The sequence below is a fragment of the Pteropus medius genome, unplaced genomic scaffold (assembly GCF_902729225.1).
Source record: "Pteropus medius unplaced genomic scaffold, Ma_sr-lr_union100, whole genome shotgun sequence".
Taxonomy (NCBI): Eukaryota; Metazoa; Chordata; class Mammalia; order Chiroptera; family Pteropodidae; genus Pteropus; species Pteropus medius.
In genome coordinates this window covers 22527668-22541727 of record NW_024342467.1, presented here as the reverse complement: position 1 = coordinate 22541727, position 14060 = coordinate 22527668, and the positions used below count along the sequence as shown (strand labels likewise).

The window sequence follows — 14060 nt, the reverse complement described above, 5'->3', positions numbered from 1 at the left end:
ACTGCCTTCTTTTTGGTCATGTCGAACATGTTTCGTTGCTGTGTTTGCCACACAAGAAATAATTAGATTATTTACTTGTTACTGCAGTGAAGCTCATTAAGTATTTTAGACTCACAGATTTGAAAATTACACCTCGATCATAAGTCCTGCCAAAATCTGGCAACATTTGGTGCAAAGCAAGCGTCTTAAAGTTGAGTTACTACTAATTATGAAAATAAGACTTTCCGTTCCTTATATATTGGATTTACATTATGTGAGCTTAATAATTAAATTCACTTCAAGAGCTTCTTGTTAAGAAAATCTATAAGTGAATACGTAATTTCCTAGAGGACTTGTTTCTCTCACTAGTTAAAGGGTTAAATGCAATGTTTTGATTGCCTTTCGATATTGATAAATTGCCCTCTCAAATTCATTTTCGTGCATTATAAAAATGTAGTTACAGAACCCAGTAAAAGTGTCTTACTCCTAGCATTCCAAATTTCATCAGAGAAAAACATTTTGTTTTTTAATGTTGTCATTTAAATGACATCTGGTCAGGTGTCATTTCCCAGAAATTATTCTTTATTTAGAAACAAAAACAAGACAAAAGCAATTGATTTTAATCCAAAATGTGTTTTTCCTTATAAAAGAGGCCCACATACTCACTGTATCTACTCTACAGAATTTGTCCGTTTTATTACACCACGTGTCGATTCAAGTTTATCCGGTCACCGCAAAAACTCGTGGCTAATATGTGTGATACAACACAGTAGGAGGTATTGCTCAGTTCGACTACTCTTATATACTTAAAAAAAATACAGAAATGTTTCTGTCCACTTTAACTGTAGACCAGACATAAAAGTTACATGAAAGTTCTAGAAAATGGAATTCTTTTATTTGGTTGCCACAGTACCCTTCGAAGCCGGTTCATTAAAATGCCGAACGTGTACGTATTCCCATCGGTCAGAAGCAGCATTGGTGAAGCTTACACTTCTTTCTAGAAAGTAGTATTCCTCCGCCTTTCCCTACAGTCTCGAGCTTTCCCGTGGAGCGGGTTTGGCTGGGCGGTTAGGTCATGTTCGTCGGCACGCCTATAACAGTTGCTCTCACGTCCAGTGCTGTACTTTTCTCTTTGCCCGCTTCCCAGAGGTGAATCAGAGGAGGATAAAGCTCGCTGAATGCAAAGGCTGGTTTCTGTAAGTAATTCCTCACGTAGCCACGACCGCCACCACAGTTCATTCTTTGAGAGAGGCAGCCGAAAAGCCCTATCACACCGATAATCCCCAGGAAGCCTCCCAGGCAGGCCAGAAATGCTGTGGCGTTACTCGTTCCATATTCTTCTCGATCGGGGTCCAAACCCTTCGTGGTGACATTGACACATCGTTTCCTATTTTTCTGGTAGATGGTGGGGATATCAATGCAAATGTTATACTCCGTGGACGGGTTCAGACGAGTGAGATTATACACCTTGACGTCCGATGGTATCCGGGCACTTTGGGCGGCTCGGGCATTTTCCGACGTGACAAAGGCTGTCCACTTCACACTGGATTTGAGAATCTTAGAACTCGCTTTCCAAGACACCAGAACTGAGTTGGCCTGAATGTCTTTTATCTTAATATTTAAGGATCCATCGTTGTCCTGGGGGAAAGAACCATCCACGGTGATCAGGACAGACTTCAGGTCGGCGCCGACCAGGTTGGTTGCGATACAGGTGTACAGACCCCCTTCTGTCAGGGTGATGCCGCTTATGTCCAGCGTGCCTTCGGGATGCACGTAGAACTTGTCCGTCCGAGTACCGGGCAGGAGCTTCTGGCCGGAGGGCGAGGTCCAGTAGATTTCGGGCTGGGGCTCGGCGGTGGCTCTGCAGTGCACGGAAGCGTGGCCCCCGGCCTCCAGGTCCAGGCTGGGAGGGAAGCTCTCGGGCGCGATGAGAGGGAGGCAGATGTCCATCATGTCCCGGAAGTGCACCTGGCGAACGTTCTGGCCTTGGAACTCAGGCGGGTCCACGCAAAACAGCGACTCGGGCTCCATGAAGCGGACGTCGGTCTTGTTCATGTTCATCCAGCGGACGACGCAGTCGCACCGGATGGGGTTGCTGTGCAGGCTGATCTCCTTGAGGCCGGGCAGGGCGTCCACGGTGCCGCGGTACAGGGCGCGCAGCGCGTTGCTGTTCAGCATGAGCGACTCCAGCCTGGGCAGCCTGGAAAACGCGTTCGGGTGGACGAAAGACAGCCTCGGATTGTTGGTCGCTTCTATCTTTCTCAAATCCGGCAAGTTATCCACGGCGAGGCTGTCGATGGAAATCAGCTCGGGCATATTGTTGATCCCCAGCTCTTTTAAGTGTAGCATGTTGCTGAAATCACCCCGCCGTATCCTGTTAATGGGATTTTTATTGAGATCCAAAAATTTGAGGTTTACAACTTTTTGAAGAGCAACGTGGGGCACTTTCCTAAGCCTGTTGTCGTAGAAAGAGATGCTCTCTAGGTTTTCAAGTCCAACCAAGGCGTTATCCGGGATTTCTGTGAGGTTTATCCCAGCTATAACCAGGCTGCGAAGGTTGGTAAGTGGCTTAAAGTTCATGTCTTTGATTCTAGTGATTGGATTCTCCCCAATCATCAAAACCTCCAGATTGGGAAGAGCGTCAAACCACTTACTGTTGATCACCTGCAATCTGTTTGAATTGAGATGAAGCCGAAGAAGATTATGTAGGCCAATGAAGGCTCCTGGTGAAATTGCGGAAAGCAAGTTGTGATTAATGTAGAGTTCTTGTAAGTTGCTCAGCGCAGACAGACATTTTTCAGGCAGCTCCGTGAGTTTGTTTTCCTCTAGGTACACAGAAAGAAGCTGAGGCATCTTTTTTACATTAATATTGGTGACTGAAGATAAATTGTTTTGAGATAAGTCCAGGCCAGTAAGGTTCACTGGGAAGTCTACAGCGTGTTCAATTTTTGCAATGTTGTTAGTCTGTAGGAGCAGAATCTGTGTGTCAGCGGGCAGTCTGGCTGGGAAATTTAAAAGACCTAAATCGTTACAGTCCACTGTAGATGCTTCCATATAAGCGGATCGGGGTGTAAACCAGGGCCTGATTTCACACGTACATAATTGTGGGCAATCCGCCCTTTTATCTACAGCTTGTACTAGTGTAGTGATAGCCAGGCCAAGTAGCACGTGGATTCGGAGTGGCATGTCCTTCATCTTAGCTTTCGTCCTCAGAAATCGAACGGGCCCTTGAGGATTCCACAGTCCCCGCTAGTGAGTGCAGCGGGAGCTGATTGATAAGGAAAGTTGTCGCATTTGTCAAACGATAAATGCCGTAGAAATGCAGAGGTTTTCTTCAAGGAAATAAGGGCCGGTGCCACGATCGCCTTGTCCAGAAACGTCATGCATATTGGAAGAAAGGTCACTGTCTTCTTTATGACAGAGTACCGATATGCATTCTGAAGATGGAGGGTGTATCGATGGTCACAAGAAGTTGAGCACTTCATTTATTTAGGAGTATAATATTCAAATCCCATGCTAGTTCAGGACTTGCAGGAATGGCCACATGATGCTAACTCTAATAAAATGCAATATAAAAGAAAAGAGAAGAAGAATTAGTCTAAAGGGGAAAAAATATGTCACAATTAATATCCATTAACTAATGATGATTTCATAATATTATTAGCATTTACAGTTAATTTAATATGTTTTGGTGACTTTAGCCTTGTTTAAGACTGTCCTTAATAGTTATTGGACCGCATATCGGAAAGGCTGAAAAATGGAAACTGTAGAAGACCAAAGTTACGTTAAACGTAATGAGCATGCTTCCAGAATTTTTCTTTCAAAGTTTTACTTGTGTGTACCTTGTAATTGTCTATTGTATTTGTCATTCTCTTTGACAGTTACAGGGCAAAAAAGAAAACCTTTTCATGGTAATGACTTTGTTTTCCTCTTAGAGAAGTAGAATTAAAAGGTTACAAATAAATAATACTGTTCAGTTAAAATCAAATGCGTTAGCTTGTGGTTTCTGGGGCTTCCGGGAGAGGACCATGAAATGAAGAATTAATGGTATCCAGCTGGGTCTCCCGCCTTCATTCATACTTGTCTCCACAGTCTCCTCTGTGTAAAGTGACTTGGGTTTTGCAGTATTTGGAAGAGATTAAACCTGACTTGCCATAAATGTACCTGTATATTGCCGTTCTTAACTGAAATTCAGATTAATGTTTGACTGTTTTATTTTTCCTTGAAAATAACCTATATTCCTTTAGTCCCTACTAGTGAAAAAGTAAATTTGTTACATCCCGTAAAACAGGCACTTAGATATTCCTTCTTTTAAATGCATACCGATGTCTTCATCTCATAAAAATAAGCAGCCCAAAATCAAATTGCGGTTTTAATATGTGCCGCATCCTTACGATACCTGAGTTCTTTTATTAATACACTCCCAAAGCCGGACTGCGGCTGCGCACTGCCCGGCAGCATCCGGCCGGGGGAGCACAGCTGACCGTCCCCCCTGGGGCTTTGTGCTCCCAGCGCTGACGGTCTGCGGAGCCAGCCTTCAGTGCGGATGCTGTCTGTTCTTTCGCCTCTGCCCGCTAGTGATATGTCTGATGGCCTCGTTAACTGACTCTGGACCGAATGGGTGTGTTAGTGATGGAGACAGATATATGTGGAGATGTGGTCTCTATGGAGAGAGAGAAACTTTTTTTTTTAGTAAAAAAAAAAAAAAAATCCTTGTTTTTCAAAACTATGAAATATTTATAATTCAAAGTCACACCCAATTTTCCCCTTTTCTTTTATCGTAAGAGATGTGATTTGGCCTAAAAAACAGATCCCGAAGTTCAGGTCACTACTGAGTTACTCTGAATTAAAGGTGTCTTTGCTTTGCTTTTTTTCATTACTTCATCTATTTGCTTATCTAATTTTTTTCTTTTTCTTTGTAACTAGACCTTTCGGCTATTACTCCTACTCTGTTTTAAGCAGACCAAGTCCCTTGAGGAGAGAATCTAATCCCTCTCCTTCTTCAGTGAAGATGCCTGAACCCTCCTTACCCCCAGAGCCCCCCATCCGGGTCCCTCTCCTCGTCCTCTCTGTTGCTCCTCCTCTTCCGCTGTTCCCCTGCGGGCAGCCTCCTCTCTGCCGTGGAGCTGTGGGCGCCTCATCCTCCTCTCTCTGCCACGACGCCCATTTGTTTAAGTTAACGTGCAGCTTTTTCAAACCTCAGTTTGAGCATAGCCTCTCTGAGAAGCCTTCTGTGTACCCCCTCCCCAGCTGCAGTTAGCGGCCCCCCAGAGCGGGTGCGTGGCCCTCAGCACACAGCTCTGCCAGAATATCGACTAGTTTTCTCCCTTGCCAGGCATTCACCCCCTTGAGTGCATGAGGCCTGCCTGACTTTGCAGCACTGGCTTTTGGGCATGGGAAGTACAATATAGAAGGTGCTTAAGAAATGTTTTGAATGAAACAATAAATGAATTTTATTAATTAATTAGTGTGTCTATTCATCTTTCCCACATATAATTTAGGCAACTCAGTCTGTTTAATTTCCTAATTTTGATATTGAGCTGCTTTAACTCGCATGAACCTACTACTTACACAGAATGTGTTACCTGACTTATGAAAATCTAAGGAGGCAATTTGAATGTAACACACAAGAACATTAGACTTTAAAGAAAAGTCAATCTAATGTTATAGCTGTAGTTTATTCCTTAATTTATTCAGTCAACTTTTTTTTTTTCTTTTCTTTCTTTTTATATTTTTTTAGGTGAGGCAACCCTTACATTACAAGGACCATGTCCGTTTACAATCCCTTATTTGTTATGATTGTTATTTTTTACGCCTACAGCACCTGGTCTTCCTAGGTGGTCTCCCATCCAAGTACTAACCAGGCGGGACCCTGCTTAGCTTCTGAGATCAGATGGGATCGGGATCGGGCTTGTTCAGGGTGGCATGGCCGTAGACTTATTCGGTCAACTTTTAATGGGTACCCACTCTGTCCCAGTTATTGGGTTAATAGCTGGTGGATAAAAAGCCTACGCAGAGGCAGTCTCTTCCCTCTGTCCCTTTCCAGTCAGGAGGGGATCACAAATAAACGGGTGGCTGCAGTCGGAGCCGCTGTGGGCGCACATGGGAGGGGCACCCAAATAACACTGCCCCAGAAGTGTGTCGCCTCTGTTTCCCAGCGTGAAGGGAAAGCCTACGTACTAAGTGCAAAACACATTTCTGCTGAGAACTGAGAAGTCGCAACTTCTGCCTGAATCGGTTAGAGGTTAGACCCGCTCTGTCCTCTATATTATTGAGAGGATTAGAACCATTCACGGTGAAACTTTCTAGGGGGCGTTAACCTAATGATGCCATGTTTTATTTTGAAATTATTCTTGTGTTTAAAAAAGTTCCCATCTACATCTAATTAGAAACTTTTTTTCTGATTTTCATCATGGATACAGCCATATGCCGGAAACAACCACATTGGAACTAGATTTATTCCGGAAGCTTTTGAAAATAAGGAGAGTTCTTATAGGGTTGAAAAATTCAAATTCCGTTTCCCCAGGTCTGGAGGAAGACAGGTTGGTATGGAAGCACAAAAGGGGACATGGGAATTGTGCCTTTCTTTATTGTAATATTGATTTTTTTTCGTGTCTTCGGAACTGATTACTGTGCTTTCACTAATGGACTATTTGGCACGGATCATCTGCAGGATAGTAAGGCAATGATAATATCTTAAATCTTAGCACTTTATGGGTTTCAAAGCCCTTTCTTAGGCACCGTTTATTTTATGTTCATAATGGCTTCGTGACATGGGCGGGGAAGTACTTTAACTCCCATTTTTTAGGTAGGGGTGTTAAGACCCATCTGCCTGAGATCTCACAGTTAATAAATGATGGGGCAGGATTCGAACCAGCCTTTGCCTTCATGGCTGCAGCTCTTTCTAGTAATACACATTACATTGCATAGGTAGAGAACAAGTGAAATAATTTTAACAACAAAAAATGGTAGTGTGATTTTACTTCTCAGCAGGGCTGGCGTTTCCTTGGTCTTCAGTTTTCCAACTTTAGAAAATTAATTTTTTTAATCTAATAGGGACTGATAGTGACTAGTGTGTGATTCACATTAACTAAACACAGAAGAGACAAAACCAAAATGCCAGTACATTGCAGTGGAAAATATGACTGTCAAGAGAATCCAAATGCATGAATGTGCCGGTCATTGCTTTTCCTCCATTTAAAAAAAAGGTACTTGGAAGTACGAATTACGAATTTGCAGTTTGCTTTTGAATATAGAATCCGAGGCAGGGACGTGAGGCTAGAGTTCTCAATGATCATTGTCATCAGAAATGATAGCCTGGCACATCTGCTTAAGTAAAGAGTATATTGTCACAGGATCTGGATCTCTTGAGTCTCATGGCCTTGGTGGGACCTCGGTCCCCAAGCCTCCCCTGTAATGGGGAGTTCTTCCCGAATTTATTCTCGGTCACCCCTCATCTGTGTCATCATCATTTGTTTAAATTTCTTTTTTCCTTTACTGGACATAAAATATTAGACATTCGATTATTAGATTATTACTAGACATTAGATTATTACATTATTGCCTTACTAGACATGTGGTTATTAGATTATTATTCCCTTACTAGATTATGAGATCTTTCTAATTAGGGACTATGTTCAGCTCACTTTTGGCTTAATTAGTACATTTGCTTGGTTAATTAGTACCTAGCCCAGTACCTCCATTCATCAAACAAGTGTTTGCTAAATGATAACTCACAAATGTGTCTTTTTATACTTTGTGTTGCATATGGAATAGTGATTAAAATGACTTTTCCTTTTCCTTCTTAAGTAACTGGCAATTACGAACAGTTGGGAAAAAGGAAAACACTTGCCCCCAGATTTTTACAGAATTTTTTTCTTACTGTCTGATGGTTAAAATGTAGGAATATCACAGTCGTACTACAAAAGCGTCCACTGGCAAAACAGAAAACAGTTCGCTTTCCAGGCACCAGTTTAAAAATATAGCCAGCTGTTCTATCGAGCTACGTTTTAGCTTTACCACTGAGAAAGTGGTTTCCGCTGTGGGCCATTTTGGAATTTGGGCTAAATCATTATAATGGCGGTATTGATTTTAGAATAGATTTTCACATATTTTTTTATATGCATCTGTATAATATTTTTTACATTTAAAAATAATTATATCATTAAAAAATAAAAATTGGCCAGCTTAACCCCATTTTTACTTTTTTGAGAATTTTAATGCCCTAAAACCCTGCACTTTCATTCTCTCTCTCCCCTGTGCCCTCTCCCACTTCTCCTTTTTGAATACATTTAAAAAAAATAGTAAAATCTTTGAAATATAAAAGAAAAAAAATTTTCTTAGAAAACTTCAATTACATACTTATTGATAGACTTGTATAATTTCCCGTACTCCATCAATTTGCTGGGGTTTTTTCCTTCTAAAATAAGAGTAGGAAGAATATACTTCAAAAAAAATCTATATTTCAACTTGCGTTTTACAGGTTTTAGGGCTATTGTTTGGGAAGGTGCTCGGGAGGCTAGCCTAGGGCCTGGAGCATAATAAGCCTTCAACAAACACTGTGTTTGGATGGAGGGGTAAGTGGATGGATGGGTGCAAAGTAGATAACATGTAGGTAAAATATCTTGCTTATTTTCTTCCTTAAAATATGGTGGATAAGCCATACGGAAGTCCATGTTGGTGACAGATATGGTTTCGGTAAATGATTTCCTGTTGTTAGACTGAGTGTTCATGTCTGCGCTTGTACTCTAGGAGCCGAGAACCAACTCATAATTACTGTTCTTTTTAGTCGTTTTCTCATGTAAAAGTATTTTAGAAGGTATTTTTGTACCTTTTAGTTTTAAAGGCAATAGAATCTTTCATATATTAAAGCAAAATAAATTATAATGGAATATTATTAAAGTTCAGAAGATGATGTTAATGAAATGTCACCAGGAATGAAAATTGACGTCCCTGTGAAATGTATTATATAAAGGCTCTTTTAAATGATTTAAATGAATGACTCATACAAGTTCAAAGTCAGTCCTTATTAGAGCTTATCTTTCATTTGTTCTTCCATTCAATCTTTCAGTAAATATTTGCCGAAGGGCCTACTGTGTCAGTCACTGTGCTTTCATTTCTAATCTCTTTATTTCATAAGATTTTTGAAAACTGAAAGATTAAAACTATTTATTGGCAGAGTATAATTTGGCAATTAACTTAAGGTGTTTTTTTTTGTTGTTTTTGTTTTTTTTTTGATGGGTTGATTCATATGATTAAAAAAAGAAATTTAAAAAGCATTTTAAGGTGTGGAATTTTCCTAATATATATGTCCTTCTGTGCTTTCTGAATTTTTTTTATAGTATCTTTAATTTTTTTTATTAACTCCCCCATATAGATTTTTGCCTGAGGGAGAGTCAAAGATCTAAAACATTTTATATATTTAAATTATACATATAATATGTATAATTATACTCTGGCCAACAGCAGAAAACTTGCAGTGTAGGCCATTAAAAGAAAGTGATTTTAAGAAGTCTCATACCTTAACGATATTTTTCACACCTGTGAACACTTGTAACTTGAGATCTCTTTAATCTAAAACAGAAATTGTTTCTGGATATAATTATAGGTAGAAACTTAGGGCAAAAGCTACATTTCTTTGGTAAAGAGATTTTTCATTCTTTAGCCTCATCATTTATGAAGCATCTGTTTTTCATTTATGAAGCATTGATTGGACACCTACTTTTTGGCAAAGGCAAATTGTACTCACTGGAAAGTGAGTAGTAAATAAGATGATATATCCACTTACCAAGTTCACAGTGACCAAAGGAGCAGAGTACGAGGCATAGTAGAGTTGCCTTTACAATGAAAGGATTGTACATGGTCTGCTCTGTGCATGTACAAAGGAGGGACTTCTTAGTTCCGTACATCCATCAGAAGCAACCTGCGTGTTCTGTGTTCTTTTATGACGCTTACAGAAAATCACCTGCAGTATACTGGGAAACACGTGGGTAAGAAGATTTAAAATCCGTTCTCTCTCAGATGGGTCTTTACAGTGCTACAGCTTAAGAACGAAGTGTGGCTTCTTCCCTGTACCTCATTATGTGTATTAGAAAAACCACAGAGTCTGAAGAAGAGAAACATTTGATACTTGACTTAAATTCAAAAATTGGTGAAGATAGGAAGTTGCCATGGTTACAGTAAAGCCCAGTTTTTTCCTTTTCTTCTATAGCAAATTGCTAGCTAAGTTCATTTGTATAAAGAACTTAAATTCCATTTCCCCATTATCTGACTTTGTGTTCCTTTATTGTAAGATTCAGTCTTTCTTCGGTTCTTAATTGAAGGTTCCATATCCCAAAGGTATTTTTGAATTATACTAATTGCATTTCTATAAAAAGCTATTCTTTTTTCCTTGGGAAATATTTATTTTCCAGGTATTCAAAATGAATTAACTTTTCGAATTTGCCTGTCAGCTTTCAGGAAATGGATAATGGTGACGATTTAGACTAGTTTAATGAATCCTATCTTAAGATATTCATCTGTCAATAAAGGATTGATAAAGGGGAAGACATTTTGCTTTTCATCATGAAACATAGATCAGGTTGATCAGACGCTTTTGTGATGACGGACAGAGCCCTTCACGTTCCTGTGCCTCAGATAAACGAACATTAAGCTTTAGAAATTGGTTATGTGATTGTTAAGGTGTATGATACTATTCTGTGAACGTGAAAGTTTTTTTAAAAAGATGTCTAAAAAACAGCTATGGGGAAACTGATGTCTCTGATGTTAACCTTTGCATTTAATTGATCACAAGTTTATATTCAGTATTCTAGTCACATGTTATTAACTCATTGGGATCAGTGGATTTTAGGCATTACAGGGCTTCTCAATGTTATCAGATTAATTATCTGCTGTTATTCCTATTTCATTTTATATTTATATCTACACAATAGTAAATGAAGAGTAGAACTACTTTAGTTATCAAATTAAGGCAAACTAACCACTGGGTAAGCAAATTGCCTGGATTAGGTCCCTTGATCGAGTAAATGAAGCAAAAACGAGTTGTCAGTAACTATTAATATTGATATGTGAACAATATACCCATTATGATTTTTTTGCTAAATTTAAAGATATGGATTTTTTTGGTAATATTCAAGTTTGAGCCCAGCTGAGTAAATTTGGCATCATAAAGCTTAGCATAGTTTTGGTGTCCTAGTTTTTAGATGTAAATGGGCATAAAGATCCATTGGTTCCCACCCTCCTTTCAGCTGTGACACCATTTGTTCAGATCAAGTCCTACCGAGATTCACAATAAGTCAAACGTGGGAAAGCTCTTTCCTGGGTAGCACAGGAGGTGGGGTGATGGAGGAGAGTGTGGTGAGGCGGGTAGCTGGAAAGATCTAGCTGGTACCCGGGTCTGCCTTCCTGCCCACAGCATCTGACTCTGATTGGGCTCCAAAGAGCTGTTTCTGAATCATCCATCTGCTCCCATTTTCTTTTAGATTTGAGGTCACGGAGGCCCTTAGAGGTGAAATGGCTCATGCAAAGTGGTTCATCCTGGAGGAGTGAAAATTCGGAGAAACCTTAGGCATTCTTTCTAAGGCAAATTCCTCCCCGCTCTCTCCCCCGCACCGTCTCAATCTATAGGCCTGTCCTGGTTAGGTCTATTTCCTTTGGCCTCGGCTGAATTTGGACTGGCCTGTCCCCTTGCACGGTGTGGTGTGACAGTACTCAGCCTCCACGGTGGCTGTTAGCCGCGGAAGGAGTGGGGCAGGGGAGAAGGAAGTGCTCTGATATGTCGGTGGCAGACGTGTCCCACATGCCTTTGGTTGCATGCCCTATGCGAGTTCTCACAGGTAATGCTCACGTCAGCTCTTTTTGTGGACACTATTCTTATCCTCGCTTTTCATATGAAGCCAAAGAGGTTAAATGACTTTCCAGTTCACCCTCCCTCAGATGTAGATTCAGATCCTTTCATTTTGTCTGTAAAGTCCAGGCTTCACCACAGTTAAATGGATTAAACAAGGGGGTCATTACACTGAGGTGGCCGCATGCCATGGCGGCCTTCACAGGCGAACCAAAATCTAAGCCTGTAAATGCCTCAAGCTTTCAAAATTGAAACCAAACGGCAACCAGTCACGGACAGCCATCTAGGCTTCAAGCTACAGCCAATCAATAATTCCCTTTCTCTGCTTCCACACTTTCTCTAGAAAAGTCTCCCCCCGCCGAGCGCCTGTCACTGGAGCCTTCTAATCACTCCTGGTTCGGTGCTGCCCTATTCGAACCCATTTTTACTCAAATAGACACTTAAAATTGTAGTTATCTCTCAGTTTCTCTTTCACTACTACAAAGTTGTACTTCCTCTCAAATATCTGTTAGCATGGCACCACTCTATTGGTATCTTCTCAGAAAGGTGTTTCTTCCCACTGCCTGGGTGTGCTGGCTTCCGGCATCTGTCTCTCTCTCTCTCAGAGTTTTGCTCAGATGACATCTGGAAGATAGTTGAGTGTGGCAGAAGGCGACCTAGACTAAGACAGCCTGATTTCTAGGCCCAGTTTTGCCGTGTGGTTCACATAAATCATATTTTTCCGAGTCTTAGAGACCCACAAAATATGGGGTTTGGACAAAATGGTTACTACTGTTTTCAAATTGGTTGTTCGTGCCCTAGAAAATCCCATGGAGATTTCTTATTGAGTCACCATTATAAATCTGCGTATTAGAGCAAGGTTATTTTTGTTGTCGTGCAGTATTTATGCACCAAAGTGTGTGGAATACGTACCCTTGTATTGAGAATGATTTCTTTGATTCTGATATTTTCAGATTCTCAAATCAGATATTTTGAGATTCTAAAACTAGATAAGAGTCTTATCATTATGATAGAAATAGTTCTATATAAAAAGAAAATGAAAAGGAACATTTGTATGATTCCGCGTCTCTGTCATGTTCAAGACCTTACATTTGAACACAGGGAACATTCGTGAAGATCATGAACGAGCCACATACCATTTCCATCTCTCATGAAACTAAGCTCAGCTCACTTCCTTAGATTAAAATATAGGCCTCGCAGTGAATTTCTTGTAGAGAAACTTGGAGTAACTTAAATAGCACAATCCTTTTTTTTCTCCTGCATCTTAAAATATCATTTGGGCAGATTTCGAGGGAGTCTTGGGCTCTTTATCTCTCTTCTTCTGCTGTTTTCAGAATTTGAGTCTTGTGCTACATGGAGAGATCCAAAGGGATAAAGTAAAATAAGATCAGGATTGTTTTTTTGTTTTTTTTGTTTTTTCAAAATAATTTTAAATGTGGCTCCTCAAACCATCAAATTTGTGGAAGCTAGTTAGTTGTAACACAGCTCCATTCAGGAAGGGTAATTTGTGAGGCAGAAAGTCCTCGTTTATAATTTGCTTTTAGAGAATGGAAAATGAAATCAGTCTCAGGAGGGTGTCATATTGGCGTAGTGGTTCCCGTATACTCATAAATCACCAGCTTGTGATAGTGTCATTTCTCACTATGAATTCTGATTTGTACTTATTTTTCATTATCGTTTTTGCTCAACTGAATACTTCATTAATAGCATTATCTGTAGAGACGATATTTGTCCATGATTAGCCAAACGAGTGATATTTCTAAGCCGGAATTTGTCTCTCTATGCTTGTGTTTCTTCTAGGAGAATCACTGCATGTATTGGAGAACTTGACTATGCTACAGCGTAACAGTATTTCATTCCGTGTTGTGTGAGAGCCAGCGGGTTTTGATTGCCTGGTTTGTTTTTCTTAACTTCCTGTTTATCATTTCCTTGTTGTTTAGCATTTACGTGGTCCCATGTGTAGGCGTCGGTGGGTGGGAGTGCTCATCGTTCATGCATTATCCTGAATATTCACTCATCTTAGACTGAAGTAGAATCATCTAATTTTCCAAATTAAGAGACAGAATAATGGAAAACTTGCTTCAGGTTTAAGAGAGCTATGTAGGTCTCTATCGGGATGATTACGGCACTTTGGCACAGGGTATTGGGAACGCAAGCAGACTCTAGAGTTAGAAGATGCCTTATGACCTTCAGTAACTTCGTTTCTAAAACCAGAGGTGCCTTCATGCTCTCTAAT

At 40.3% G+C, this 14060-nt stretch overlaps 2 protein-coding genes and 1 pseudogene across 8 annotated transcripts in view; 1 reads left to right on the top strand and 2 right to left on the bottom strand.

Moving 5' to 3' along the window:
- Positions 1 to 14060, top strand: part of IMMP2L (inner mitochondrial membrane peptidase subunit 2) — a 694672-nt gene that overhangs the window by 327118 nt on the left and 353494 nt on the right. The gene's annotated exons all lie outside the window — the stretch shown is intronic.
- The window catches only part of LRRN3 (leucine rich repeat neuronal 3), a 35584-nt gene continuing 22064 nt past the window's right edge, over positions 541 to 14060 (bottom strand). The window contains exons 2-4 of one of the 3 annotated variants that reach the window (XM_039862774.1): positions 11215 to 11514; positions 9767 to 9953; positions 541 to 3535 (exon numbers count right to left, since the gene is read on the bottom strand). In XM_039862774.1, the coding sequence (XP_039718708.1) occupies positions 1048 to 3174 (2127 nt within the window). In that variant the 5' untranslated portion in view covers positions 3175 to 3535; positions 9767 to 9953; positions 11215 to 11514 and the 3' untranslated portion in view covers positions 541 to 1047. The remainder of the gene's footprint in view (positions 3536 to 9766; positions 9954 to 11214; positions 11515 to 14060) is intronic. The other 2 variants (XM_039862771.1, XM_039862772.1) reach the window with 2 other exon arrangements.
- On the bottom strand, positions 5792 to 5916 carry LOC120602556 (uncharacterized; annotated as a pseudogene).